The following is a 26,845-nucleotide window of genomic DNA, read 5'->3' as shown; positions in this document are numbered from 1 at the left end:
CCCTGAACAATATAATTGTCTCTTCCACTGAAACCTAACTGAAAAAGTCTAGGTTTTGGACAGGTTCAGTTCTGAATCTCTGATCTCCTTTCAGCTTAAATGGACTTAGTTGATTCCTTAAAACTTATATATTTTCAGAGATAAAACATTTGTTGAGGCATTATGGTGTGTGTCCTTAGGATTAGTGCTTGTAAATGTTTTTGTTCTGTGTAATGGGATTTGTTCAACATTTTGTTTTACTTCTTGGGAGAGAAAAATGGAAAAGACATAATATTCTTTGTAAAGCATTATGGAGATTTATATCATGTATATGTTGTAGTTTGGTTTCAACCAGTTTCAGCTAGTTGACCTGAGCATGTTGAGGCAATTATACCGGTACTCCCCTGTAATATACTGTTTATATTAATGGTTCATTAGTCAATTAGAATGTGCTGTCTCAGTTATCACCACATTTCTGTTATGTTGGAGCAAATTAGATCTTTCATAACACCTGTTAGATTCAGGTTCCTGAATAAATGAAGTTTGGATGGGAGAGTTTTAAGAAAAGTATTTTGTGTGTAGATTTTTATTGCAGTATTAGCAGTGCTGGATAAGGGATGCCAAGGTAGTTTGATCTCAGAATGTGGTTCTTATTGTCATATGTTACCAGGTGAATAGCACCTGGGTGGAAAGCAAGGGAGGTAACTAAGAACAACACTTGCCATGTGGATGCAATGTGTTGTTTGTTTAGATTTGTTTGGAGTGGAGTTTACATTATAGTTTGACTGGTTGCTGTTTGACTTAATGAAAACCGCCTGTGGTCAATTTGACTAAACTTTGTTGAATAGTCACATACACAGACGATACTAATCAATTTCAAATATATACATAATAAATGTAGAGTTTTCAGGGAATTTCGTTTGATCCAGCCATGCCAACATTTTTCTGCGACTGGTGAACCCCAGCATTTGTCTGGTCAGCATGTATTACTTAGAAACCCTCTTTAAAGAAAGAATCTTGAATTTCCGAGTGTCGGTTACCTTCTGTACTGACTTGGTTAAACCATGTCAACTCAATCTGAAGGGAGGTGTGGAAATAGCTGGTGAAAGTATTCACTTGTTGGTTTATATCCCTAATGAACGCGGAGAACAACTCAATGCAACTTACAGTAGCTCAGTAAACATTGAAACACAAGTCATAAAGAAGATTATGATGAAAATCCCAAAGTCGAAGTTGTTTGTTTTGTCGTTTGTGTTGGTGGCTCCAAGTGCTTTAGATTAGCAGCATACAGACAGGTCATGGCCGTGGCAGAGTTGGGGCCAGTAGCCATTGAGGCAGGGATTTGTATTCTCTGTGTGGACAAGACTTTCTTCTGTTCATGTTGCAATATTCTCGGGCCTCGATGCATGGCTTGAATGTGTTTGATCAAATTTTAGTCTCAAGATAAGTAAACATTCATCAACAGAATTTCATCCTTTCTTTAAACACATGGACCCATCTGTGGAGATTTTGTTGTCTGTGGATGAGAGCAGCCTTGTACTTGTTGTTTGAGAATGAGATAACATTCATGTCCACAGTTACCTAACATAAAACATGATATTTGTAAAAGAATTGGGAGCATTTTTATGTGTTACGATCTTCCAAAAGCCAGTTTTGTCAGTGTGTTATAAAGTTTCAGTAAATGTTTGTAATTAGATATCTGGTTGTTCCTCAACTCTCACAAAAACATAAAAATGGCTAATAGAAGTCGTACAATGGACCAGTTGCAAAGACATTTTACTAGACTAACATATTGTCTCTGAAATAAACATATTTTACATAAAAAATAGTTCTTATATTATTTCGCTATATAGTATAGACTTTCATGTGTTGTACTGGATATATGAGTTTCAGGGTTTCTTTGACAGACTAATCATTTGCATACTTATTGAATAGTTTTATACATATATGATGTTAAGTAATTCCAAACATGTACATGATACATGTACATTTTTCAGTTGATTTAATTTGGTTCAGCCAGGCCAACACTTTTCTTCCACCAGTTGAACCCGATGATCTGTCTGGTCAGCTTGAAATACTCAGGAACTACTTGTTTAGAAAAAGGATGTTCAAATTATGGTGATACCGGTGTGAATATGTGTGCGTCAGCAGCCATATTGGAATCCCATTTGAAGCCATTACTTAACTGCTTTGCAAATATTGTACTGAGTATTGTGCATTGTTGTACTGTATGTACATAATATCCATACATAGGAATTAATACTTGGTATTCAAAGGGTCCCCCGCCGTGTTATTGCTGGAAATTTGCTAAAAGCGGCGTAAAACTAAACTCAGTCAGTCAGTGGTATTCTAAGGCCAAACAATTCCCTTACTTTTAAGAACTGAAAATAGAGAAGCCAGTGGCAGCAATGATAGGTGCATATGCTGTCAACAACTACTTTGCCTGGTTATTACCAGTGTTACATAATGAGGCTTATATTACCTGGTTATTTATCTTACTCGCTCGCTCACTCACTCACTCACTCACTTCACTCACTTCCTCACTCACTCCAGGTGGTACATATTTTCCAGCCTTGTGAGGTTGGTCCTACTTTCAGCAAGCCTAGTTAATTATGGTGACCATCTTATCTGATATATGGGTTGTGCTCCAGTATCTTCCTGTGTAAGCCTGGTGTATATCACACTGTATCCCCAGACCAAGGTAGTGTTTATAACCACCACAGCGGGTCCCTTCTGAACCCAACTATTGTTCTGCTTTATGGCCATAAGTAGTCACACACATTTCCTAGCCCTGATAAACATAATGAAGGAAGTTATTATTTCATGAAAACAAAATGATCAGATGCATAAAAATATCCAGTAAACAGAAACATGTGAGCTTATTATTTTCCTATAATAACATAATGGAAGGCTTGTATCATTTTGGTCTATCTATACATTTTCATTTGTGGTACAATAGCTGGAATAACATGTTTCCTTCAGTACTGCCATTTTGTCACAGATATATTTAGTTTCAAGGACACAGACCCATAATATGACTAGGAACAATACTGAAGATGATGAAACTTGACACAGTGGAAGAAACTTATCTACCACTGCTTGTTTAGTGGGATCATGCTGGCCCAGTCTTCAAAATCCTTCAATTTGTCGTGTCTGTTGGGCATGTGTCTATGATCATTAAAATCCTGATCACTACCAAACACCTGATTATGAGGTTTTTGAGAGGATTATACAGGTTGGTATTCCAGTATAAGGCAAAATGCTATGGATGTCAACTTCATCTTATACACAACATTTCTGGGCTCTTCCTTGCCCCTTCGCCATTCACCTGACATCCAGTTGACATCCATAATATTTTGTCTTATACCTGATTGTTGGTTTAACACTAAGTGGTGACCATCATAGACCTGCTTCACTTCAGGCTTCCCGGTGACGTAACTTGTGATATAACTTGTTCAAAGATGATTCCAGCCCGACTCATTCACTCACTCCTATAGTAAAATGGAAGTGAAGGTTCATGTTAGAATATTGATCTTCAGTATCCCATGCTTGTCGTAAGAGGCAACAAACGGGATCAGGTGGTCAGGCACGTTGACTTGGTTGACACATGTCATCAGTTCCCAATTACGCAGATCGATGCTCATGCTGTTGATCACTGGATTGTCTGGTCCTGACTCGATTATTTACAGAGTGCCGCCATATATATAGCAGGAATATTGCTGAGTGCGGCATAAAACTAAACTCACTAACTCACACAGTTATAGTAAGATCTTCTAATCCAATTGTTATCCGAAGTAAAATGAACTGGGGACATTTACTGCCCTAATTATATTTTTGTTGTTGTGAGGAAAGTGGTAAGGTGGGTTTTGAGTTTTCTAATCATTACACCTCTTCCCAAATTATATTGTATGAACAGGTGGAATCATGAACACTTGTAGCATGCATACTACAATATATATCTGGGAAAGGTATACTAGAACCGTTATCTTACATATCAAACATGTCCTTATACATTTCAAGTTAGTGGTGGATTAGGGGCGGTGGTTTAGCCTAATGGTTAATGTGTTCGCTCGTCATGCTGAAGACCCAGGTTCAATTCCCTACGGGGGTATAATGTGTGAAGTCAATTTCTGGTGGCCACCTGCTGTGATATTGCTGGAATGTTGCTAAAAGTGGCGTAAAACTAAACTCACTCACTCAATTGTGTTGGACCATGTTTTTGGACGTCATACGTTTTTGGACTGCAGTATTTACTGTAACAAAGCAGATTGGATCACACGATGGTTTGTGTTTGGGATAAAGGTGTCTTTCATAAGTTAGTGTCATGTATTACAGATGTTCTTGCGATAATCAAGAACACTACAGTTGGATACACAAGGATATTATTTTGTTGAGTTTTCTGGTTGATGGATTGGCTGTCGTTGGCTGTATTTTCTTGGTCAGGTCTGTCACATCTGTTTGAGCCTGCTGCTGTTGGCATTGAAAAGATCCATAAGTCGTATATGATATTTGAGACTTTAATAGACATGATCAGTGAGATTTCTTTTCATTGCCTTTTAATACTGGACAGAGACTGTATGAAGAGTGAGTGAGTGAGTTGAGTTTTACGCCGCACTCAGCAATATTCCAGCTAAATGGCGGCAGTCTGTAAATAATCAAATCTGGACCAGACAATCCAGGGATCAACAGCATGAACATTGATCTATGCAATTGGGATATGATGACCTATCAACCCAGTCACCAAGCCTGACCACCCGATCTCGTATGTCGCCTCTTACGACAAGCATTGGTTACTGAAGATCAATTCTAACCTGACCTTCATGGCTCACTGTATGAAGATACTGTTAGAAATGATGAATATATTTGTAAGGAAAGGTATGGGTGTTTCGGTGCCTGATGATATTTGTAATGTTTGGGGATGTATTGAATCCACTGTGAGATGAATATGATATAACACGACTATTGGGTATTAAATACAACAACTAGGCATCAGCTGAAGTATGATTCTTTATATTCAGTGAATCAATAACAAAATATATCCATTGACATGTTTTGACCATGGTGACAGTTATATTTATCATCACAACAACTGGTGACCATATTACTGTCAAAATAAATATACATGAGTGTGAAGAATTATCCTGATGGCTTAGATGTATTCTAATCTTGCATATCTCACTTTAAATTTAAATTTAAATTAAATTACACCCAAATTCAAGTAATAACCAAGATAACACTCCTTTGTCCAGTATTCATGAATATTCAATTCTGTGGATCATGAATATCGTATTGAGTTCATGAAAGTTTAGGGTTCGATTCACTTGATACGCGAACGGATCGTTACAAGTAATGACTAAGTTTTATTACATTTGTCTGTATGCTATGAATTTGAAATTAATCTGGAAAGAATTTTATTTTGTGAATTTGAGCCTGTTGAGGTGCCTGTCATGACTGGCCTAATTTACTCATTTCCCCAGGTATTAGAGAATGTGTTTACTTTTTCTCTACCTCAGTGACTTATATCCATGTATTCAGAGTTTTCAGTTTTGCATGAGTTGGTGAGGTGTATTAAGTCCACTGATTACATCCTCAACATGTTCAGCACATTTACACCTGTCTAATCATTCTAAACAACTCCTCATGGTGACATAATTTGTTCAGCAGCCTAGTTTAAAGCGTTGGCTGTCAAATCAAATCCCCACATCATAAAGCCATTTCTGGTGTGCCCCACTCTTGCTGGAATATTGCTTAAAGCGGTAAAACCAAACTCAGTCAGTGACATAATTTGCTGTCCAGAGCTGCATGCCTTTGGCACACATGGGTTCAAATTCAAATTCAACCTGATTGTAGTTCTTGTTTGTCAACAATATACCTACGCTTGTGGTTAAAACAACATATAGTTCTGAATAAAATGTGATTGATTGACAGGCATAGAAAAACCTATATAGGGACCTCACCCTTACAAATAACAATGAATAAGTGCCTATTGCACCCTTTGCTGCTGAATGTTAAAATGTTGTAAGGCCTTGGGCCTTTTCAGTACTGTAAATAATTGAAATAACCATGATACAGTAGACAGTACGAGCTACTACAACTATCCTAAAGATAAGGGAAATGTAAATTTTATAATGGAATACATTATGATAATTGATATATATTAAATCAGCCTAGCAAAATCTTTTCATGAGGGTAATATAATTACATACTTAATCAATAATTTTAGTTTGATCATGTACATATGATTATATTGGTTATCATCACTAAACAACACAGTGTTGCTATCAAGAAGCTTGATGTAAACATAACATGTCGGTCTAATGTTGCAATAATTCGAACATAGGAATAAATAATGTAGACTCAATGTCATATCCACTACTACAAGAAGGATCATCTTGGATAAATCTGAAATTTAAATCGCTACAGCCTAGTAGAGTGATACCAATACTAGTGGGTATTCCTCCCGTATCAGCCTGGCGTGCTGTGATATAACAGCTGTATTGTTCATTCTCTCTACCACGTCAGCTGATGTATAAACAATACACTGAGTTGTTTGTTATTTCATCGAATGTTTAGATTAGCGCTTATTTTCACCTAGAATAATTTCACATCTTTTATAAAGAACAGTGAACCTTTGTGATATATGTAGACCTAAATATAGTCCCCAGTAGTGGAACAGTTAGTGTGTATTGGTCACTGAGCACATGACAGCACATGGACAGCCTGTGTTGGAATTAGATGTTCAAAATGGTGGCAAAATAATATTTTTGTGCTTAACTGATCAGTTGTGTGCAGAAAAGTAAACTGTCAAAATGTACTTGTCCAAAGTATCCCAATTGCGTAGATCGATGCTCATGCTGTTGATCACTGGATTGTCTGGTTCAGACTGAGTGCGGCTCAAAACTTAACTCCCTCACTCACTCAATTGTCCAATGTTGAAGCAGGTTCTTTGATTAAAGGGTTATTCAACATATTTTCTGTGAACAATCAGTGTGACAATGATATTGAACATTGCCCTCACTTAATGATGTAGTAATGCTTTAACAGTTTATCACTGGGAGGATTCTCATATTCTAGTGAATTAAGAAATGTGACTTCTGACACTAAGCATGATTTTATCTGTGAAGATATGAAAACAGGACATTTTAAAAGCATTTACACATAACATGTTTTGATTTTGGATTACACATTCTCAGTAAAGTACAAATTTTGGAACATTTTAGGGTTGAGTCACATTCAGGATTCAAACCCACTTGAATGGCATTTTAATGCCACAAAGTCAACCGTCTGACCGACTCAGCCACCGAAATTGCTACTACAAATAGTGTTACACAAAGTATGTCATTTAGACAGCGAAAGTGCCAAGTTTTGTCCAGCAGTCTTACATACTCTTATCATGTTTATGAGCATCTGAGCTGATAGAGCCATTGTAACCCTCACCCCCTGATACTTGGTGGTATCATGGCACCTGTGACGATTGGTCAGATTATTACCAACACAGCCAATGAGCTATTGCTTGTCCAGTCAGAGCCTACTGAACAGTTGAATAAAGTTGTAGCTTTCTTCCCAAAGATACTCTATAATCAATATAAAATAAGTATTGTTTACTGTTCAGATAAGTTCATCTCAAATCCTAATTACAGCATTTATCAGCGTTATTTTTGGCCTGGATTCTACTTTCAAGGTTACCGTTATCTATGTGTTCTATATCTGAGTTTGTGACAGTGTTTGATGGTGTTGTTTTTCATTTTAGTGGTCATGATGGGATGTAGCTACAATTTGTGAAACCTAATTCTTTGGTTTCCCTGTTTTCATTTGGTCAGCAGTCCTGATGAGAGCCATGTCTGGTACAGCGCATATATGATCAGTTCGGTGAAGCTATGAACAAGTTAAAAACTTCTGGAAATATTTCTTGTTAATGCAATATTATGCAATACCATGAAATTGTTTCACTATAGCCTTAGTGTGCTTGAGCAATAGGACAAATGTTGCCACTAGCCATGGTTACATCAGTTCTTTTGTATAAAAACATTATCAACTAGAAAATTAAGATTGAAAAAACAAACACCAAATATACAAACAAAATTTTAAATGAACTACCTTCTGATCGATGTCTGTTGCGTCCAGGTGTTAGGGGTTTTGCTGTATTTGATATGGACTTACTTTAGCTAGGGTTGGTTGGGGCCAAATGTAAGCAATCAAAATGTGTTACTTAATATGGCCTTCTTTCTCTTTCATCTCCAACCCAATCAATAATATTCCCATTTTCCACCACATCTCCCAAAGCCCTGTCCATCATCTCACCCTCCCCCACCCCCAAAACCTCACCCCCAGTATCTGGAGTCTGAGCTCCCTTCTTCCACCCTCCAGCCTCTGCCCACATCCCTGACACACTTACTCATGATAAACGGTGGAGATACCATGCTACCATGGAGATACCATGCTGATGCTGCTGCCAGCATGTTTCCAGGTCACCATAGTCTGTCTCACAGTCCCTCAACCACATTATTTTCCCATGTGCCTAGCACTTCCTGCAATGATGAAACCCTAAATGAAGCAAGTCTAGATTTCCCCAGGTGAATCTCCCAACTCACTGGGACTTTTAAATTTAAATGGGTTTTTTGTTACAATCAAAATTACATGTTTTCAGAGACTAAGCGTTAGTCTAAGGGCAACATTACAGTGCTGGTCTGTGCTGCAGGCTTGTTTTCATGCCATCTTTACAGTGCTGGTCTGTGCTGCAGGCTTGTTTTCATGCCATCTTTACAGTGCTGGTCTGTGCTGCAGGCATGTTTCCATGCCATCTTTACAGTGCTGGTCTGTGCTGCAGGCATGTTTTCATGCCATCTTTACAGTACTGATCTGTACTGCAGGCATGTTTCCATGCCAACTTTGCAGTGGGGAGCTGTGTTAATAGTAAGTTTCAAAGCCTCTGTACAGTTTTGATCTGTACCGATGGCATGTTACTAAGTCAACTGTACCATCTGCGCAGTGCTTATTGAAATTCTTTTCACCAACGGTCATTGAGGAGTTGTGTTGATGGTATGTTTCCAGTCATTGCCTACGGTCGTGATTGGTACTGATGGCATGTCAGTCATGCACTCTGTAACCATTGAGACACCAAGCTGATCATTGCTGCAAACATGTTCCCAGGTCAACTCTACAGTGATCTATGCTTCAGGCATGTTTTCAACACAGAATGGTATACTACAACACTGGGGGCTTTCTCCCACTGTACAGGACGCTAACATATATTCTCTAAAAGGAACATATTTTACAGAAAAAACAGTTCCTCAATTATGTTCATAATATATAATAAATAAGATCCCAGAGACTTTCGTTCTGAAACTGTGGTAATTGAGACTTGCCATATATTCAAGATGTACATAGGCTGCATTAGGTATATTTGTTTCAGGGCCTGTATGACAGACTACTAAGAGCAGCATTGTAAGCTGACACATTGTGATATTGTACTGATAGAGTAGAGCTAAAACAGTCCATTCACTCATTAATTTGTCCAACTGATGTAGACTTTAAAACTGTAATTGACAGAATTGTTTACACCATGCTGTCATGGCAAAATCAACATGACAGACGTACAATCATCATGGATGTGTTGCTGTTGTTTTCCTTTTGGGGAATTGATCATTCATAACACAACACAATAACATGTGAAAACAGGCCTGAAATTATCTAATTGAATTCCATCACCATTTGATCACTGAGACTGAAACTAACCTTGAAATGCCAGATAAGCATGAGTCACAGTTACTGACGAAGGAAAACAAACACACAAGCAGATACACACGAGGAGGCACACAATAATCATCATCATCGTCATCATCTAAGCATAATGGAGAGTAGTGTATGTGGAAAAGGACATGAATATGCCACTCAGTACAACATGTATGGCGTCCCCATTGAATGAAAGCAGTCAGCAGTTTTGTAGCGTACATATGTGCTGCTCAGTGTTCATCTTTATTCTGTCAGAAGTCAGCATGTGGAATCACATCGCAGTGTGAGTCTGACATGTGATTGGAAGCAGTACTTTTTTGAGGTTGTTTTGATCACCCTGAAGATTCCCGCTGGGGCCTTGGGCATCCATAGGAGACAACTGTCGCGGGGCCTCCAGTGGGAACATGTCCTGTAAGGCCATCATTACACGTCTGCTCCCTCAGGCAGCCGGCGGCCATTGTGATCTAGTCATCTGACCACCCGGAAGACAGATCTCTGCTCATTAATTGATGTAGTTGTGTTGTATTTCAATGTTTGAGAAAGGCAAACCATAGCTGGACAGTTGAGCATTGATTATTGTTGATATTTTGATCGATGTTGTTGAGGTACATTCCGCTGGAATTAATCATTGTACATGATATTGAATAATACTGATTAAACACATGAGCAAGATATAACACTATGTATAACCAGGTGTTGATATAACAGGACCATCCTTCTGTAAACCAGTTTGGATTGGTTGGTATGCTCTTTTCATCATTGACTGCTTTGCTTTTGAACGGAATCAAAACTTATTGTCTGTACAAAGCTCACCCCTTCTACATAGTCGTATTGTTGGGGGAAAGCATTTTGCATTTTCAGTGGATATTTCACCAACCATTTTCCCTATTTACCTGTTGCGTTAGCATGCAAATCCCACTTAAAAAGGCCTTAAGTTAACACTGATAGATATATTTATTGCTGTTTTGATTTGAATAGTTTACCTGTTTATCTGTTTACCTTATACAGGTGAACACTGAATGTGACCGAAGTGGCTTCAGTAACGGAAACAATGGGGGTTAGATAAAACATTGAAAGCTGTTGTTTCTTATTCTCCAGCATTTCACAGTGACCCATCAAGCCATGAAGATGACCTATAAGTTGAAGAATTATCAGACCAATGTCCGAAATTCCCTCCAGCACCAACACATGATTACCTTTCAAAATTAGAAGCTCACAGCTTCACAGGCAATGACGTATATGCAGCTAAGCATATTGTTTAAATTGGCGATCTAATTTCAGACATTTCTTTCTATATATAGAATGTAACTTGATTATCTTACCAGAATCGTATTGTATTAAGATTGTTACAGAAATTACTAGCTAGGGTTCTTCTTGTGGGGTATCTCTGGAGGATGTGATACGTAATGTGTAGATGGCGTTGTGTGGGTCCCAGCCCTCTTCAGTGGAGGGTATTACGCTGGTGTTTCTTCACTACATTGTGTATGGCAGACATTGTTCATTTGGAGGTAATCTAATAATTTCTACCAGCAATTTACGTAGGTAAGTTGTCTGAGTTTGGTCATGGCTTTCTACTTGTATGGTTCCTCATGGCTGATCAATATCAAGTGAATTAAGACAGGGTGGGCTCACTGCGGACGTGTCGATTATGGCGTTGATGTTCCAGTTAATCATTCTCTACTCCTTAATGAGGTACCCTGGTGACTAGGATGATGTATACTGGTGGACTTAGAGGGACATTATCGCTTTTGACGTTTTTTTTAGTCACTGTTTCATTGACTGATTGATTTTCAGGATCATAAGCTGTCTGTTATCTGGCAACAGTTCCATCCAAGGGTGTACAAGTGTTGTGAGGTAGCACGTCACTGCTACAGATCAGAACAACTTAGTTGGTCTCTTTCATCAACCAATTAAGAATTTATTGGTCTCATCACATTTTTCATTCTTTCAGGCAATGATTCTAATTTAGGTTCAATCATTCAATTAATCTCAATTTTTGTGTAAAGCCGAAAGAAGCTGATTACTTGATCACTGGCCTAGTGTGATTTTATTGTCAGGAACAGCGTACCATTTTTGCCACAGTACTGTTCTGCAGGCTGCCATATCTTGGCACCAGACTGAGGAGGATGCTTGGTCTGCACAGCCATTATTCTGTCATAGCCGTCACAGACAAATGGAGAGGGAAATGTGATTACAAAAACTATTATTGGATTGCAATGATAACTTGATGCTAATTATATTAACACCTTTCCCTTGAGGATTCCAGGGCTGAGTTGCCCCAATGGGGATTCTGGGGTTGAATGGTAGGATCCACTGCTTGGCTCACTAATGGGGATTCTGGGGTTGAATGGTAGGACCCACTGCTTGTCTCACATGGGGATTCTGGGGTTGAATGGTAGGACCCACTGCTTGTCTCACATGGGGATTCTGGGGTTGAATGGTAGGACCCACTGCTTGTCTCACATGGGGATTCTGAATGGATCTTCTCACATGGGGATTCTAGGGCTGAATGGTAGGACCCACTGCTTGTCTCACATGGGGATTCTGGGGTTGAATGGTAGGACCCACTGCTATTTTCACATGGGGATTCTGGGGTTGGATGGTAGGACCCACTGCTTGTCTCACATGGGGATTCTAGGGCTGAATGGATCTTTTACCCACTGCTTGTTTCACTGCTTGTTTCTCACATGGGGATTCTGGGGTTGAATGGTATGACCCACTGCTTGTCTCACATGGGGATTTCTGGGGTTGAATGGTAGGACCCACTGCTTGTTTCACATGGGGATTCTGGGGTTGGGGCTGAATGGTAGGACCCACTTGCTTGGGGATTCTACAATGGGGATTCTGACATGGGTTCTCGGTAGGATCCACCCACTGCTTGTCTCACATGGGGATTCTGGGGTTGAATGGTAGGTTTAGTTTCCCACTGCTTGTTTCTCTGTAAATAATCATGGGGATTCTGGGGTTGAATGGACATGTGTCAACCCAGATCCCTGACTGCTTGTCTCACATGGGGATTCTAAACCCGACCTCATGGGTTGGGGCTGAATGGAGCCAGAGGACCCACTGCTTGTTTCACATGGGGATTCTGGATGAATGGATCTTTAGGACATGCTTGTCTGGGGTTCTGGGGCTGAATGGTAGGACCCACTGCTTGTTTCTACATGGGGATTCATGGGTTGAATGGATCTTTAGGACCACACTGCTTGTCTCACATGGGGGGATTCTGGGGCTGAATGGATCTTTAGGACCCACTGCTTGTTTCAGGACACACTGCTTAATCCTATGGGGATTCTGGGGCTGAATGGATAGGATCCACACTGCTTGTCTCTGACATGGGGATTCTGGGGCTGAATGGATCTTTAGGACACACTGCTTGTCTCACATGGGGATTCTGGAGCTGAATGGATCTTTAGGACTGTTTGTCTCACATGGGGATTCTGGAGCTGAATGGATCTTTAGGACACACTGCTTGTCTCACATGGGGATTCTGGAGCTGAATGGATCTTTAGGACCCACTGTTTGTCTCACATGGGGATTCCTTTGGCCGAATGGATCTTTAGGACCCACTGCTTGTCTCACATGGAGATTCTGGGGCTGAATGGATCTTTAGGACCCACTGCTTGTCTCACATGGAGATTCTGGGGCTGAATGGATCTTTAGGACCGACTGTTTGTCTCACATGGGGATTCTGGGGCTGAATGGATCCACAGTTTCATTGTGTTATTGTTGTCAACGCATCTAACATGGCAGAACACTGTAAAAGTTAAATTTGTATGTTAAAAAGACCATGTGCCTGTGTTTAGCAAGGCTCTAAGCTGTTATACATTTCATCAAAAGTAATAATTTTTCTAATGACATATGGCACAAGCTGACTCAGACACTCTTGTCTCATATGTATCAAAGTTCTCACTTGGATTGGAGAGATTATGAAAAATAATCAGATATATAACTGCAAAATGTCAAGGCAACATATATTTGAAATTCATGAAATTTGACATGTCATGATGTGTAAGTGTCTATGAGGAGAAGGGAAAGGAAGGATGTGTGTGTGACAGGCACCTCGGGAAGTACTGGAATAGTGTCTCAAGTGGGTGATAACTGCCGTACCACGCCGTGTATCACTACTCTGGGATAATCTCACAGTGACCATTGTTTCACTATGGTAAGAAAGAATTTTTACAATGATTATAATGAGCTGTAAAGCTGGACTTCTCTGAAGCGTATTTAGTTATTTGTCTGTGGTTGATGTGAGAGAATTAATCATTTGAAGACAAATTGACAAGCCATCAGTGTGGTTTCAAGGTTTATTGGTCACAGTGAACAGTGTCCTGTAAATATGTATTATTGTCCCTGATTGTCCCTGTAGAAGTAACTGTTTGTTAAATGATTTTGGCCGTACTTTCTGGACTATCATGCACCCACGAACATTATGTGCACTCCAACCTTAAACTTGTTTCTTTCCAAGTATTATGCACTGTAAAGAAACTACATTGTATCACTTCAGGTGAACAGACACATGTAGTAAACTTAACCAATGAAAAGGTGAAATTATGTGATAAAACATCACAAAGCCGAATGATGTATACTTAACTGTAAAAAGAAATTCAAGTCAAGTTTTTTCTTTGTGAAATACCTACAAGAATAATTTCTGAAAACAAATGTAAACGGACAAAAAGAAATTTCAAGAAAAAATACCGTTCATTGTTTGCGTCATTCAATTTGGGAATACCCTCGTTCCATCATGTTTTTTACTTGCAGTGCAAATGACATGAAAAAATGTGTGTTTTCCCTTTTGTAAAACCTTCATGGTTACAATGACAAAAAACACCCCAAAAATCACATTCAACTGTGAAAAAGGAAAAGAAATTTGGTTTGATTAACTGAACCTCTGAGAGAGGCATTACTGTTAGGAAGACATAAGCAATCTCAACCTCAACTGCAGTGGCAAGACTCTTTATGTGTCTACCATCACTAGAATCCTCGCTAGGCATCAACAGGCAGGTAGTGTACAGTGTCGAAGTTATGTTATCTTTCAACTCATGATGCTAGAATTGCAGCTGATACATCTCTCCCTGTGTCGTGACTCTGTCATGTAAGGTCATACATTTCGTTAGTACTATCTTCATGTTGGTGGACCTTGCAGTGTGCTTGTGTACTCTGCTCACCGATGGTATTGTTGAAGGACCAGATTAGAAAATATCTCCCATGTGTCTTTTTAGATCAAATATATGCCTGCATGTCGACACAAGTAAACTCTGCGGCTTGTTGACCAGTATGAATATGTATTGACGTGTGTTGATGTTAATATGTCATACATCAATATCACAGGGCTCCAGATAAGGGCCGTATCAAATAAAAAATCGGATAAAAATATGCACGATACGGTGGGAAATAATTTAAAAAACGTAGCAGATACGCACCACAGCAATGGTGTACGGTCTTAGAATCACTTACAGACGTATTTATCTGAAACAAAGTATTGTTTTATTATTTATTGACCTGTTAACACAAGAGTAGCAATATTGTGGTGCATATATGAAACGAAACACAAGATTACTGATATTCCATTAATTTCCATTCAGTACTCTAAATATACACATAAGGTTTTCCAGTACTCCTATATTGAACAAATAAGGAGTACGTACTCCTGATGTTGAAACATTATCTGGAGCCCTGATATCATATATCAAGCCTCAGGGTTTTTAACATTTGTCATGGAGTAGAGATATATTTTATGGCGAATGACATATGGGTGAGATTCTTTTTGGATACTTTGGATGACAAAGTCAATGTGTTACCGTTTGTAACAGTCTTAAATGGAAAAAGTATTGGTAACCAACAGAATGATCATTGATGTCATTTGATTGTGATGTCACTGTAACCAATGTGGTCATAATGGTCTGCCAAGGTTTGTTAAACAGCAATATCTCCTGGGATAGCTATGATGGTGGGTTTGTTACCTGATTGACCCTGATTGTGTTTGTGGTGTTTCCAGCTTGAGGGTTTTAGCAAAATGGTGAGTGAGTGAGTGAGTGAGTGAGGTTAGTTTTACACCGGTTTTAGCAATATTCCAGCAATATCACGGCGGGGCACACCAGAAATGGGTTTCACACATTGTACCCATGTGGGGAATCGAACCTGGGTCTTCGGCGTGACGAGCGAATGCTTTAACCACTAGGCTTCCCCACTGCCCCTCAGCAAAGTAGTAAACATCTGCAACATACAGATGACATAAAGATGGCATGCCGTGATATAACTGCCGTACTGTTCAAAGTAATGTTACGCTGACTTACCTCCTCACCTTCCCTTGATGCTGTTAGCCGTTACAGAGACTCTGAACATGCTTCATCTCTGGTGTGCTAATCTCAAACCAAGGGTTGTAATAAAATGGACAAAAACTTAACAACCATATTCCCTCTTTATGTCAAATATTTGTCATTATACGAAAATCAAGCCAACCTGAACATAGCTGAGCCGCATGTGCATTCTCTGTAGTAGAAACTGCGTTACCTAGGGACAGTTTTAGAGTGAGTGAGTGAGTTGGGTTTTATGCTACTTTTAGCCATATTCCAGCAATACCACGGCGAGGGACACCAGAAATGGGCTTGTGCCCATGTAGGGAATCGAACCCAGGTCTTCAGCATGATGAGCTAACACCCTAACCCCTAGGCTACCGCCCCCACAAGTTTGGAAGTAAACCTTTTCCCAGTGGAACCAGTCTGTTGGCGTGGTACAATTGACTGATGACAATAACTCATTATACCCTCATATACTTTAGTTATAACCATGGAGTGAATCCTTACATTCTATTGCTGAATAACATACTATCGCATTTCCAACCGATATTTGATGTGCTTTGTTTAGTTTCATCAATATTATATTTCTAGCACCGTATAAACTGTATGTGTGGGCATGTAAACAATCTGTGCTCAGTGATGCTCACAGACAAATGGCGGATTTATAACACTGTTTTGGAAATGAACAGAGCATTGACTGTTTGACAACCTAATGATTGGAGATTGGATTGGCATCGTTTCCCAGATGGCAGAGTGCCACGCCCATCCAAATGGTATCCGCCCTGAAATCAATAATCCCCTTTGTGTGATGCATATATAAGCATGCTTATCATGAATGTTTTAAATTTGGTAAATATGAGTGACTATACAACATGGCATACCTATTGTTTTGTGGAGTTTGCATATGGAGCTCTCCTCGCGGACTGATGAATTCCAGATTGTCTCTGAAATCGCATGACGTAATTGAATGAGCAAAAAGAGGATTAAAAGCTGTTCAAATTATATACTTCTGAATCCATGGCACTGTGACCCTGAGGAGGGCGGCTGCTGCTTTGTTGCAGAAATATCATCACGCTGATTATTTCCTATTTGTGTTCATTGATGGTTGGTGGGATTGTTGCATAGAACATTTGTGAACTTGGGCACAAAGGCATTAATCTATACTTTGATGTGCTGATTGGGTTTCATTCTGGTCGTCACTATACAGTCGATATTATCACTTGATTGGGTCCTGTTGTGGAGAGCAGTAGCCAGGAACTCGGAGCTTCTGTTTTGGAAATTGTTATCTGGGAATCAGTTGTTATTGTTGTACCTCAGCGGCCTGATCAACCACCACAGGTAAGTACATGTAAGTACAGGTAGGATGTTGAAATATTATCAACGCCTGTCAACCATTGAATCGGTTTTCCTTGGTCATAATCGCTCATTAGCAATGTCTCATGTTTGGTATCAGCTGTATGCCTACATCATGGACATCAGTTTAAAAATTAAGTGATTAATATTCATGAATATGACACAAACGCTTGCTGTATGCTTAATATCTAATTTATATGTACAATGTATATTGTTTTACTTTTAATATATACTGTACTTGCTGTATCTATCATCTCACATGAACCTGTGTAGTCTGATGCAGAAATTGCTTGATTAATGGGTGCTAAGTGACCATGCAGTCTCAGGCACTGCTATTTGGGGTGCAGAGTTATGCCCCTTTACACACCAGGAACCTGTGATTGTGGGTTCAAGTCCTGGTCTCCCAGATTGTGTTTCTAGGTTTGTCAGCTGCATAATTGTGCCCATGGGTTTCACAATGAGTGTAAAGTTGTAAGGCCTGGGGCAAGCACTTTTGTGGAAGTATTACAGAAGTTGTAGCACTTCGTGATACTGTGTGAAACGAGACACTACATTATATTTATGTGAGAGTAGACTGTGTGGTGATGTGTGAGGGAGATAATCCAAACCTGCTCATTATATCGCGATGCCAACTGTGCTTAACTCTTCAAGATGAACATTATGAATGCTTTATTCATGGCTGTTTCTTCTGTTTCAGAAATGGCAATCTTGCAGGACAGATAATACAAAGATGGGGCAGAGGTGAAAGCAACACCCTCCTCTCCCCATGACCACGTATCTGCACAGCCACACCAATCCCGCTGACTAACAATATCCACAGCCAAACCTGTCTATCTGACCAAAACCACTGGACCAATATATTCATTTATATATAACAAATTATATTTTGCCTAGATTATTATCTCATAACACTATTTTGTAAATCAACTATATATCTTTACATATGAAGCGTGTAATCAACAGTTTACAACGTAAATACGAAACACATCACCAAGATTATTGAAGGCTTTCCTGTTACTTTGCGAAACACAAGTGTGATTAGTGTACCAAACTTCTGGAATCACTACGGACAGTACCATGTCTACAGTGTACACAGTACGTGAAGGCTGGGGTGGCCCAAGTGGCCTTGACCCTCAGGTCAGCTTCGAGAGTTCCAACAGCTGGTACTCCATCAGCAGTCAGACTCAGTTCCTGAAAGGGAAGACGGAAAAGATGACTACATCGAAAGTGTCGACCAAGAGGGAAACTGGCAGCACGGACAGGAGAAGTTGAGCAACGAGTGTGGAATTGGAACTATCCGACCAAAGTGTTTAAAACAGTGCGCAAATATCAAGCTGTTTGTGTTTTTTTCATGTGTGTGCTCCTTACGACACGACGAAGCTTGTCAACTGGGTACCTAAACAGTGTTATAACGACTATTGAGAAGAGGTTCGAGATTGGCAGTTCAATATCAGGGCTTATCGCAGCTTCGCATGAATTTGGGTCCCTTGTTGCTGTTATTTTGTAAGTTATTTAGGTGGCAGGAGAAATATACCAAAATGGATTGGCTTTGGCATTATTTTCATGGGAATTGGGGCACTACTTTTGCAATGCCACATATCATTGGGCCAAAATACACCGGCCCACAATGGCTATGATGTGTCAAATAAAACTGATGTCAGTATTTGCAAGCCGCCCAGGAGCAAATAGAGGAGGTTATTTTTCAACAGATTGTATAGATGAGAATTCTGGGAACTGGATGTACGTGTTGATACTGGTTGTGGCACAGATATTTATTGGGACTGGAGGCACACCAATTTTGACCCTTGGAACGACATACGTTGATAATCACGTGGTCAAGGAAAAGGCACCCGCTTACCTAGGTAAGTCAGTTTCATCTCTCTCTTTTATTGTTACCATGGTAACAAAGATGTTTAATTATCTGTATTTTCAGACATGAGAATTGTCTGCGGATCCGCAAATTTCCGGGATTTTTGTTTCATTTTGATTGTTTTTGAGACCAATGTAAATAAAAGACCCACAAGACCCCCAGGTAAATTGTCAGTGTTTTTGTGCTTTGCCGTTCTCATGTCTATTTTTCAGTGGCAGTGTTCAAAATTAGGTACTCAGATGCTTATGTTCAAATGAAAACAATAACAGGGTCCACAGAAGGGGAAGTCGTATTAAAAACACTAGAAAATTTAGAAAATAACCCAACATGCTTAGAGAAATTGTGGACTTTCTTCCCCTGTGAACAAATGGCGTTAATCCTTAGCCTTTTAGCAGCACGCAGATGACACCTAGTTGTGAGGTTTGAGTAAGTTGTTGACATTTTAAGAGAGAAAATGTAGAAAAAACATGTTAAATGTCAAACCTGCAGAGAAACATCTCTAAAGGCAGCCTTTTGTACAGGTTACATAATACATGCCTGTAAATGACTTCAGGATTAAATATTGCAAAAAGTGATGACACATAATTATTCCACCTTTATGAGGAATTTGATATATTATTGTTTAACACACTTTCATGATAATCTGGGGACCCAAGTTGTCCGTGATCAAGTGTAGTGCAACCTGCTACATCGATGTGAGAGTCTTATGAGCAAGGCGTGTGCAGCTACGCGGAATCAATTTCATCGTCATGCAATGCACATGCACTAGCCTACATCTGCTCTACCTTTCACAAACCATATGGGTTTGCTCATTGCCGTGCACCACCTACTTCTCGTAAACGTCCTGTCTGCACCAGTCCAACTTATCCTTGTTTGCCAGTATTTTGTTGTTTATCTATGTGATATTCACAAAATGGAATATATCCCTTCCATGGAGTAGCATAACTTGTGTTATTTTGCCGGTGACCCTTTACGGCACTGTCATCATGCTATAAGCAGCTTTGTTCATGATGTATTGCTTTTTCACTTCACAGAACATTTCACTGAAATGTTCTTCAGCAATTACATTATGTGTGTTATTTTAATTCCTTGATATTAAACATAAAGTATTCATGAATAGATATTCTGTGAATGGTTACTATACATTTGGAAAACATATTGCATTTGCTTCATAGTGTATTCACTGGTGCCCTAGTTACCAGAATACTGTATGCCATCTTTGACATATCATCTACTCATATTTCCATGATTAGTCATGGATGTTTTTGTGCTTATGTAATGTCCTCATCGAAACTGTAAATGCGAAAAACTAAACTGTAGTAACATATTGCCTATTGATTCCCGATAATAGACAAGGATGATCTGTTATTTGGTGAATTGTTTTGCTTTCGAAATTTTAGCAGCTGAGCGCATGTCTAGTTGATATTACATTTGGTTCTGACAGTGATCAAACATGCCACAGATTGTGGCTGGATTGATATCCCTTTGGCTGTGGACTTGTCAGATAGGGAGTGCTTCACATGGTTGTGAGTGAGTGAGTGAGTTTAGTTTTACGCCACTTTTATCAATATTCCAGCAATATCAGGGCGGGGACACCAGAAATGGGCTTCACACATTGTATCCATATGGGGAATCGAACCTGGGTCTTTGGCTGACGAAATTTAACACTTTAACCACTTGGCTTCCCTCACTTTGCATGGTTGTGTTGATCTCAGTCATTCATTGTTACATACACATATCGCCATCAATACACAATGTCATTTAGAACATTTAGTTACAGGGTCAAATGTAGCATGTTATTTAAGAAATACAGTTCACTTTACCACCATGTATAGTGTAATAAAGCACACTTTCGCCTCTGAACTATTATAACGCTAAAGCACTCGGACGAATAGTTCAGGGCTAAAGTGTGCTTTATTACACTATACATGGTGGTAGAGCTTAACTGTATTTCTTTCTAAGATGCCAAATTTAATACTTTCTAAGGATAATTATGCCACATTAATCCAAGGCAGAAAACAAACGACGCGACTGTTCTATTGATGTGTTCGCCACTTCTACGCTAAGACTAACGCATAAGGAAAAACAAATGATAAACAGTTTGATGACGGTTTAGGCTCACATTAAATATCTTCTAAATTATTTTAATTATATCTGTTATTAGCGTAAAACCATATGGGGCAATATGAACGCCGTGATTTCTACTACCAACGTGAAGTTTAGATCAGTACATCAAGATGAAGCTGAGTAGTCAAGCAACATTCCACGATTGCATTGTGGGAATGTAAACATTGCATAAAAGTTACCGTGTTGCTGAAAACTTGTGAGTCAAATTGAGACATTTTAAACGCCGGAAACCATAAACGTAATGTTTTCACCAGTGACCTTAGCTGCGCGAAGCAACTACAAACCAAGAAACGGGATGCAACGGAGTAGTTTACTGTAAGAGGCTGTAATGAGGCGATGACAACTCACATGCATCGCGGACGCCACTTACATTGTGACATAATGCAAAATTGTTCGACACGAGGGGGCAGACTAGAAATGCATTACATTGTGACGTAATACAAAAGTGCACTTTATCGCCTGATAAAGTACTGTCGGCACCTTTGATCTTTCACCAAAGCATCTTAGAATTGGGATTACACTGTTTCAGTAAAGTACCGATTCTAGTACTTTTGTTAGGTTGAGTCCCATACAGGAACTGGACACTGCAGCGCAGAGTGGGTTAGCTGCCTGACTGTTTTGCAGGCAATCAGATGCCTCACTTTGAGAGTGTGGGTTTGAATCCCGGATGGGAGTCAACCAAACAAAAGTACTAGAATCAGTGCTTTACTGAGAAAGTGTAATCCGGGGCCAGAACGATATTATAAACATAAGGTACTTTTGCATTTGAGTATTTCAAGAGACAGATCATTTTAAAGTTCATCAATCCTTAAGAGTTGGATTTTCAGGAAGGATCCAATGAATCAATTATCCATTTTTGACCCTCTTTGATATATTGGGAATAAGTAGGAAGAAGTGAAATGTATATATGTAAGGAACACGACAAACTAGCATTGTGAACAAGGGGTAGATGGTCGTATGTTTTTCATCAGCAGTGATTAGTCAAGAGGTTCAAATGTTCACTTGTTCAAACTAAAACTAGGGTTTGAGGCCCGACATGGGTTATATAATTGTGTTGAACCCATTCCAGGTGTTGCCATGTTATCATGGCTTTAGCTGGGATATTGTTAAATCCAGCCTCAAGCCGCACGGACTGACACATCCACTCACTGCCTCTGGTCACTTGTCTGTACCACAGAATCTGTACAACTCACTCACTTTGTTTTCCAGTGAAACCTAGATACTGATGAAACAAACATGGCCAAACAATACCTAATCTGAATCAATATTGTCATGCTAGTAGTTATACAAAAAGTCCATCTGCCCACCTACGTCATCTGGTAGCAGAGAGAGCTGCCTGCCCATGGAGTGAAAGATCCATGTTTTGATCCTTGCACATCCTGCCAGTAGATGTTAAAACAGGCTACTTGTTGTTTCCCTGCCTGAGGCTTGGCATGATGAGATGAACAAGGTATGCTGTGGTACTGATTGGCTCTGTCAGAATAATGTGGGGGTATCTATGTTAAAACTGTGGCATTGTATCACAGTAGGCTAGATGTGATATAAGTCTCGACTAGTATATGCACACATCACATCATCATGCACATAAATGTGCATGCATGATGCTATGTGTGCAGTAGTGTTGGCCATGATGGTTAGCCCTGTTTTCACCCCCACACCTCACCTGACCAGTGAGAACATGGCCACAACTTGTGGTTGATTATAGTCATGTACTACTTCTTCCCAATACTAAGCACTTTTGACAAATTTTCATGGAACCGTCGTGGTCTGCAACCACTGAGACAAATTAAACAGACATCCATTGTTTCATGTCTTGGCTTGAGAGCAGACTTTTATGATGTATTCGTTCTTTAAGCACTCTTTTCTTCTCCCGAAGTTTGATCAATAATTGATGCGCAGGCTCCAGTGAGGACACAGCATGAAGGGGATGACGCTTTTATCTTATCTTGCTGACGCAAATTATTGACAAACTTGGTTATCATTTCAGTATCAAGTCCAATAAAAATACTCTAGATACCTTCCCTCGTGTTGATGTCATCCATGATACCATAGTTACTCCCTAATTAGCAGATCAGCTGTCTGTGTTTTTAATGAGATAAATATGCTGTTTTAATAGTTAAAGTATTTGATATCGCTGAAAACAGAATAGATAGGATTCCTGCAAGAATGCCCAGTATAACCTAGAAATATTTTCTACTGACACTTCAGTATTGTAACAATTAATATTTTAATTGTTACTTGGTTAACAAAATATGTCAATAATTGTGGAATAGATAAGAGGTGTAAATGATTGTGAAACAGAGAACGATCCTTGTCATTAGTCATTGTTGTAGCTTGTCAAAATTTCAATTTATTTGCTCACCTGAGTGAATGTTGCCATGTTTTTGCACTGAAAATATCTTCTCTCAGTCTGCTTCACATAGCAATATTATTTTCACGTAACATGTTCTGCATGTGCCTAGCTATGTCATCCATAAAGTGTCTTACCTTTCATATTGTTCATCAACTTCTAAATGCCAATCAAACAGATTAAATTGAAATAGTTTTGAATTTTGAAAAATTCAAAATGGCCACCACAGCATTCATTGTTTGAAACATTCCCTTATTCTTATTACAACCAATCTAATTTTCATTAGTCCAATGAAGTAGTTTCATTTATTGCCAAGAATTGATATTTTCATTGTTAGACATTTCATTCAGTTTATTTTCCTTTTATTCTGCAAGCATAAATAGGAAAGGTCAATTGTATTGGAAATCCTGATTAATATATTTTTAAAACTTAAAGGTTTATGAAAAGCAACACTATTGTATCCAGCCAATGAGTGTTCTTTTTTGCCTTTAGGGAATTAGAACTAGTTTAATACATTGTCACCCATTAAATGTTATATGGCTGAACAAACATGAGTTTGTGCTCCTGGGGTACACATATATGTTGCATGGTTTATAGATTTTTGAAAACCAATTAGATTTGATTTAGTTGGAAAAATGTTTAAAAATATGATTTGTGAAGCCATGTTTGTAGTTTGTTCACATAAAGTTTTTGTATTGATTTGTGCGGTGAAATGTTGATACTGTTTGAGGTTCTGCATGCCTAGTATGTTTACAGCAGCTTGGATACATATTTACCTTTGAGAAGGCCTGAATTCTGTTTTACATTGGCTTGAGATAGCATACCATGCATGTGATCAATTATTATTCAAGTAGGTAACGCTTTTATTTTATATCATTTTTGTGTTTTGTTTTTCTAATCTATCAAAGGTAGAGCAATCATTGTGTGATCATCATTCTAGAAGTTGGTGAGTCAATAATAAATCATATGATTCTTTATCATGTTTATGGATGACAACTTTGTTGATTGCATACAGCCAATGCTTTTAGTGCGCGGTTGATTCTTGCATCATTTTCAAGCCAAAATGTTTTTAAGTGAAGAAGGTGTAAGAATCTATATCAAAACGCCGCCTATGCAATAAACAAGAAGTTGTTATCCATAAAGTTGTATGCTTTATTGTAGGGCAATCATATAAAATATATAAATAAGATATAAATTCAAGCTGAAGCCTTTGCTCCAGTCAGTCAAATCTGCACGCCATCAGTTCCAGAAGTATATGGGGCAGTTGGGTAGCCTAGTGGTTAAAGCATTCGGCCACAATACCGAAGACCTGGGTTCAATTCCCCACATGGGCACAATGTGTGAAGCCCATTTGTGGTGTCCCCTCACCGCGGATATTGATGGAATATTGCTAAAACGGGCGTAAAAAACCATACTCACTCACTCACTCCAGAAGTATATGACAACCAAAGTTGCTTCCCTCTGAGAGCGATGCTTTTTGTAGATGTTGTATTGTGCTGCATGTTGCATGTTTCAGACGAGATATAGCATTCGGCTGCATCCTCTGGGTAATGTATCCTGGCACATTCATGACTCTCCTGGTCTTGCTTTGGTCTCTGCCCTGGACTATGGTGTTCTTCACTTTATTAAACAGCAACAGAAGTTGGCAATGGTCCTATGGTCCTTGTCAATCTGCCCAATAGTTGAAGTATCATAATTACTAGTAGACTAGACAATTGTTTTCGGTTTTGTTATTGCATTACTGATGGACTAAAACTGTTACTATTGCTGTTCAACCTGAACGCAGGTGTGTGTGCAATGTGTCAAACAATGTTCAGATTATGTCACAGGATCATTAGAAGTCATTGATACATATCTCTGCCAGAAAATCTTATTCTTTAGGAAACAATAATCTGTCAGTCCGTGACAGGGTGGTGGGGTAGCCTAGTGGTTAAAGCGCATGCTCTCGCTACAATCAAAACCCAGGTTTGATTCCCCACATGGGCACTGTGTGTGTGAAGCCTATTTCTGGTTTCCCCTCCTCGATATTGCTGGAATATTGCTAAAGCGGCGCTTAAACCATACTCACTCACTCACAGTTGGAGACTATGTCCTGGCAGTCCAGCCTTATATGGCATTTGGTTATTTGTCTTGAAAGACCTTTAATTTGGCAACCATTATAAACTCTGCTTAGAATTATATTTATTGTTCTATAGAGTTATCTTCAAATCTTAATGCAGAATGGTATCATGCTTGTGTAAAGGGCTGATTATAATGAGGAATCTCGTAGGTATGGTTGTACTACCCAGCGCCAAAGAGGGAGTGAGTGAGTTCAGTTTTACGCCGCACTCAGCAATATTCCAGCTATATGGTGGTGGTCTGTAAATATTTGAGTCTGACCAGACCAGTGATCAACAGCATGAGCATCGATCTGCAATTGGGAACGGATATCATTTGTCAACCAAGTCAGCTTAACCTGACCATCCCATCCCATTAATTGCCACTTACTTACAAGCATGGGTTACTGAAGATCAATATTCTAACCTTCAGAGGTCCAGCGCCAAAGAGCACAAACTGAATTCACAATGCCATATCACCTGGGGACACAAAGTCCGCAGTCTAGACTACCAGTGGTCCGACTTCCATTTTTCTGGAAGCCGCTGTGGCTGAGCAGGTTAGGCGGCTGACTTTGTATGCTGGCGATTAGGTGCCTGACTCTGAGGGTGTGGGTTCGAATCCCGGATGGGACTCAACCTATCAAAAGTAGGAATGTCACCATACAGAAGTTTCATGAATCGATACGTATCACAATACCCATGTCATGATTCGATACGTATCACGATACCCATTTTCGCAGAGAAATATGTGATCATATGACATGCCTAGATTTGTCAGTGTAAGCTTTAATGTTAATATTTGCATATATCTTACAAATAATATTGTACTGTATCTTTATTCAAATCGGCCTTGAAGTATAGATTTGGCCTGCAGACAGTAACACATTGCAACTTGAATGACGCACTCATTACCCTCTCAGTAGGCCTCGAGATATCGCTGAGAGAGCATGATGAAGCTTGTATAAAACTGTCAATATTATGGATGTGATGATTCACCAGTAGATGACATGATATGTGATACCTGTATAGATTCATGTTT

At 39.3% G+C, this 26,845-nt stretch overlaps 1 protein-coding gene and 1 long non-coding RNA gene across 2 annotated transcripts in view; both read left to right on the top strand.

Annotated features, from left to right (window-relative positions):
* The first annotated feature begins 15,798 nt into the window (after nucleotides 1–15,798).
* On the top strand, nucleotides 15,799–16,394 carry LOC124286284. The gene is made up of 2 exons (XR_006900999.1): nucleotides 15,799–15,856; nucleotides 16,348–16,394. It is a non-coding gene; the product is annotated as an uncharacterized LOC124286284 (long non-coding RNA).
* Nucleotides 16,395–18,427: 2,033 nt separating this feature from the next.
* LOC124286283 (solute carrier organic anion transporter family member 5A1-like) overlaps nucleotides 18,428–26,845 on the top strand; it is a 45,633-nt gene continuing 37,215 nt past the window's right edge. Inside the window, exon 1 of the mRNA XM_046722637.1 lies at nucleotides 18,428–19,225. Within this exon, the coding sequence (XP_046578593.1) occupies nucleotides 18,991–19,225 (235 nt within the window). The 5' untranslated portion in view covers nucleotides 18,428–18,990. The remainder of the gene's footprint in view (nucleotides 19,226–26,845) is intronic.

Source organism: Haliotis rubra, unplaced genomic scaffold, assembly GCF_003918875.1.
Source record: "Haliotis rubra isolate DU_JTF1 unplaced genomic scaffold, ASM391887v1 Scf38, whole genome shotgun sequence".
Taxonomy (NCBI): Eukaryota; Metazoa; Mollusca; class Gastropoda; order Lepetellida; family Haliotidae; genus Haliotis; species Haliotis rubra.
The sequence above is the reverse complement of the archived record's forward strand: the minus strand, read 5'-3'. Positions and strand labels throughout refer to the sequence as shown.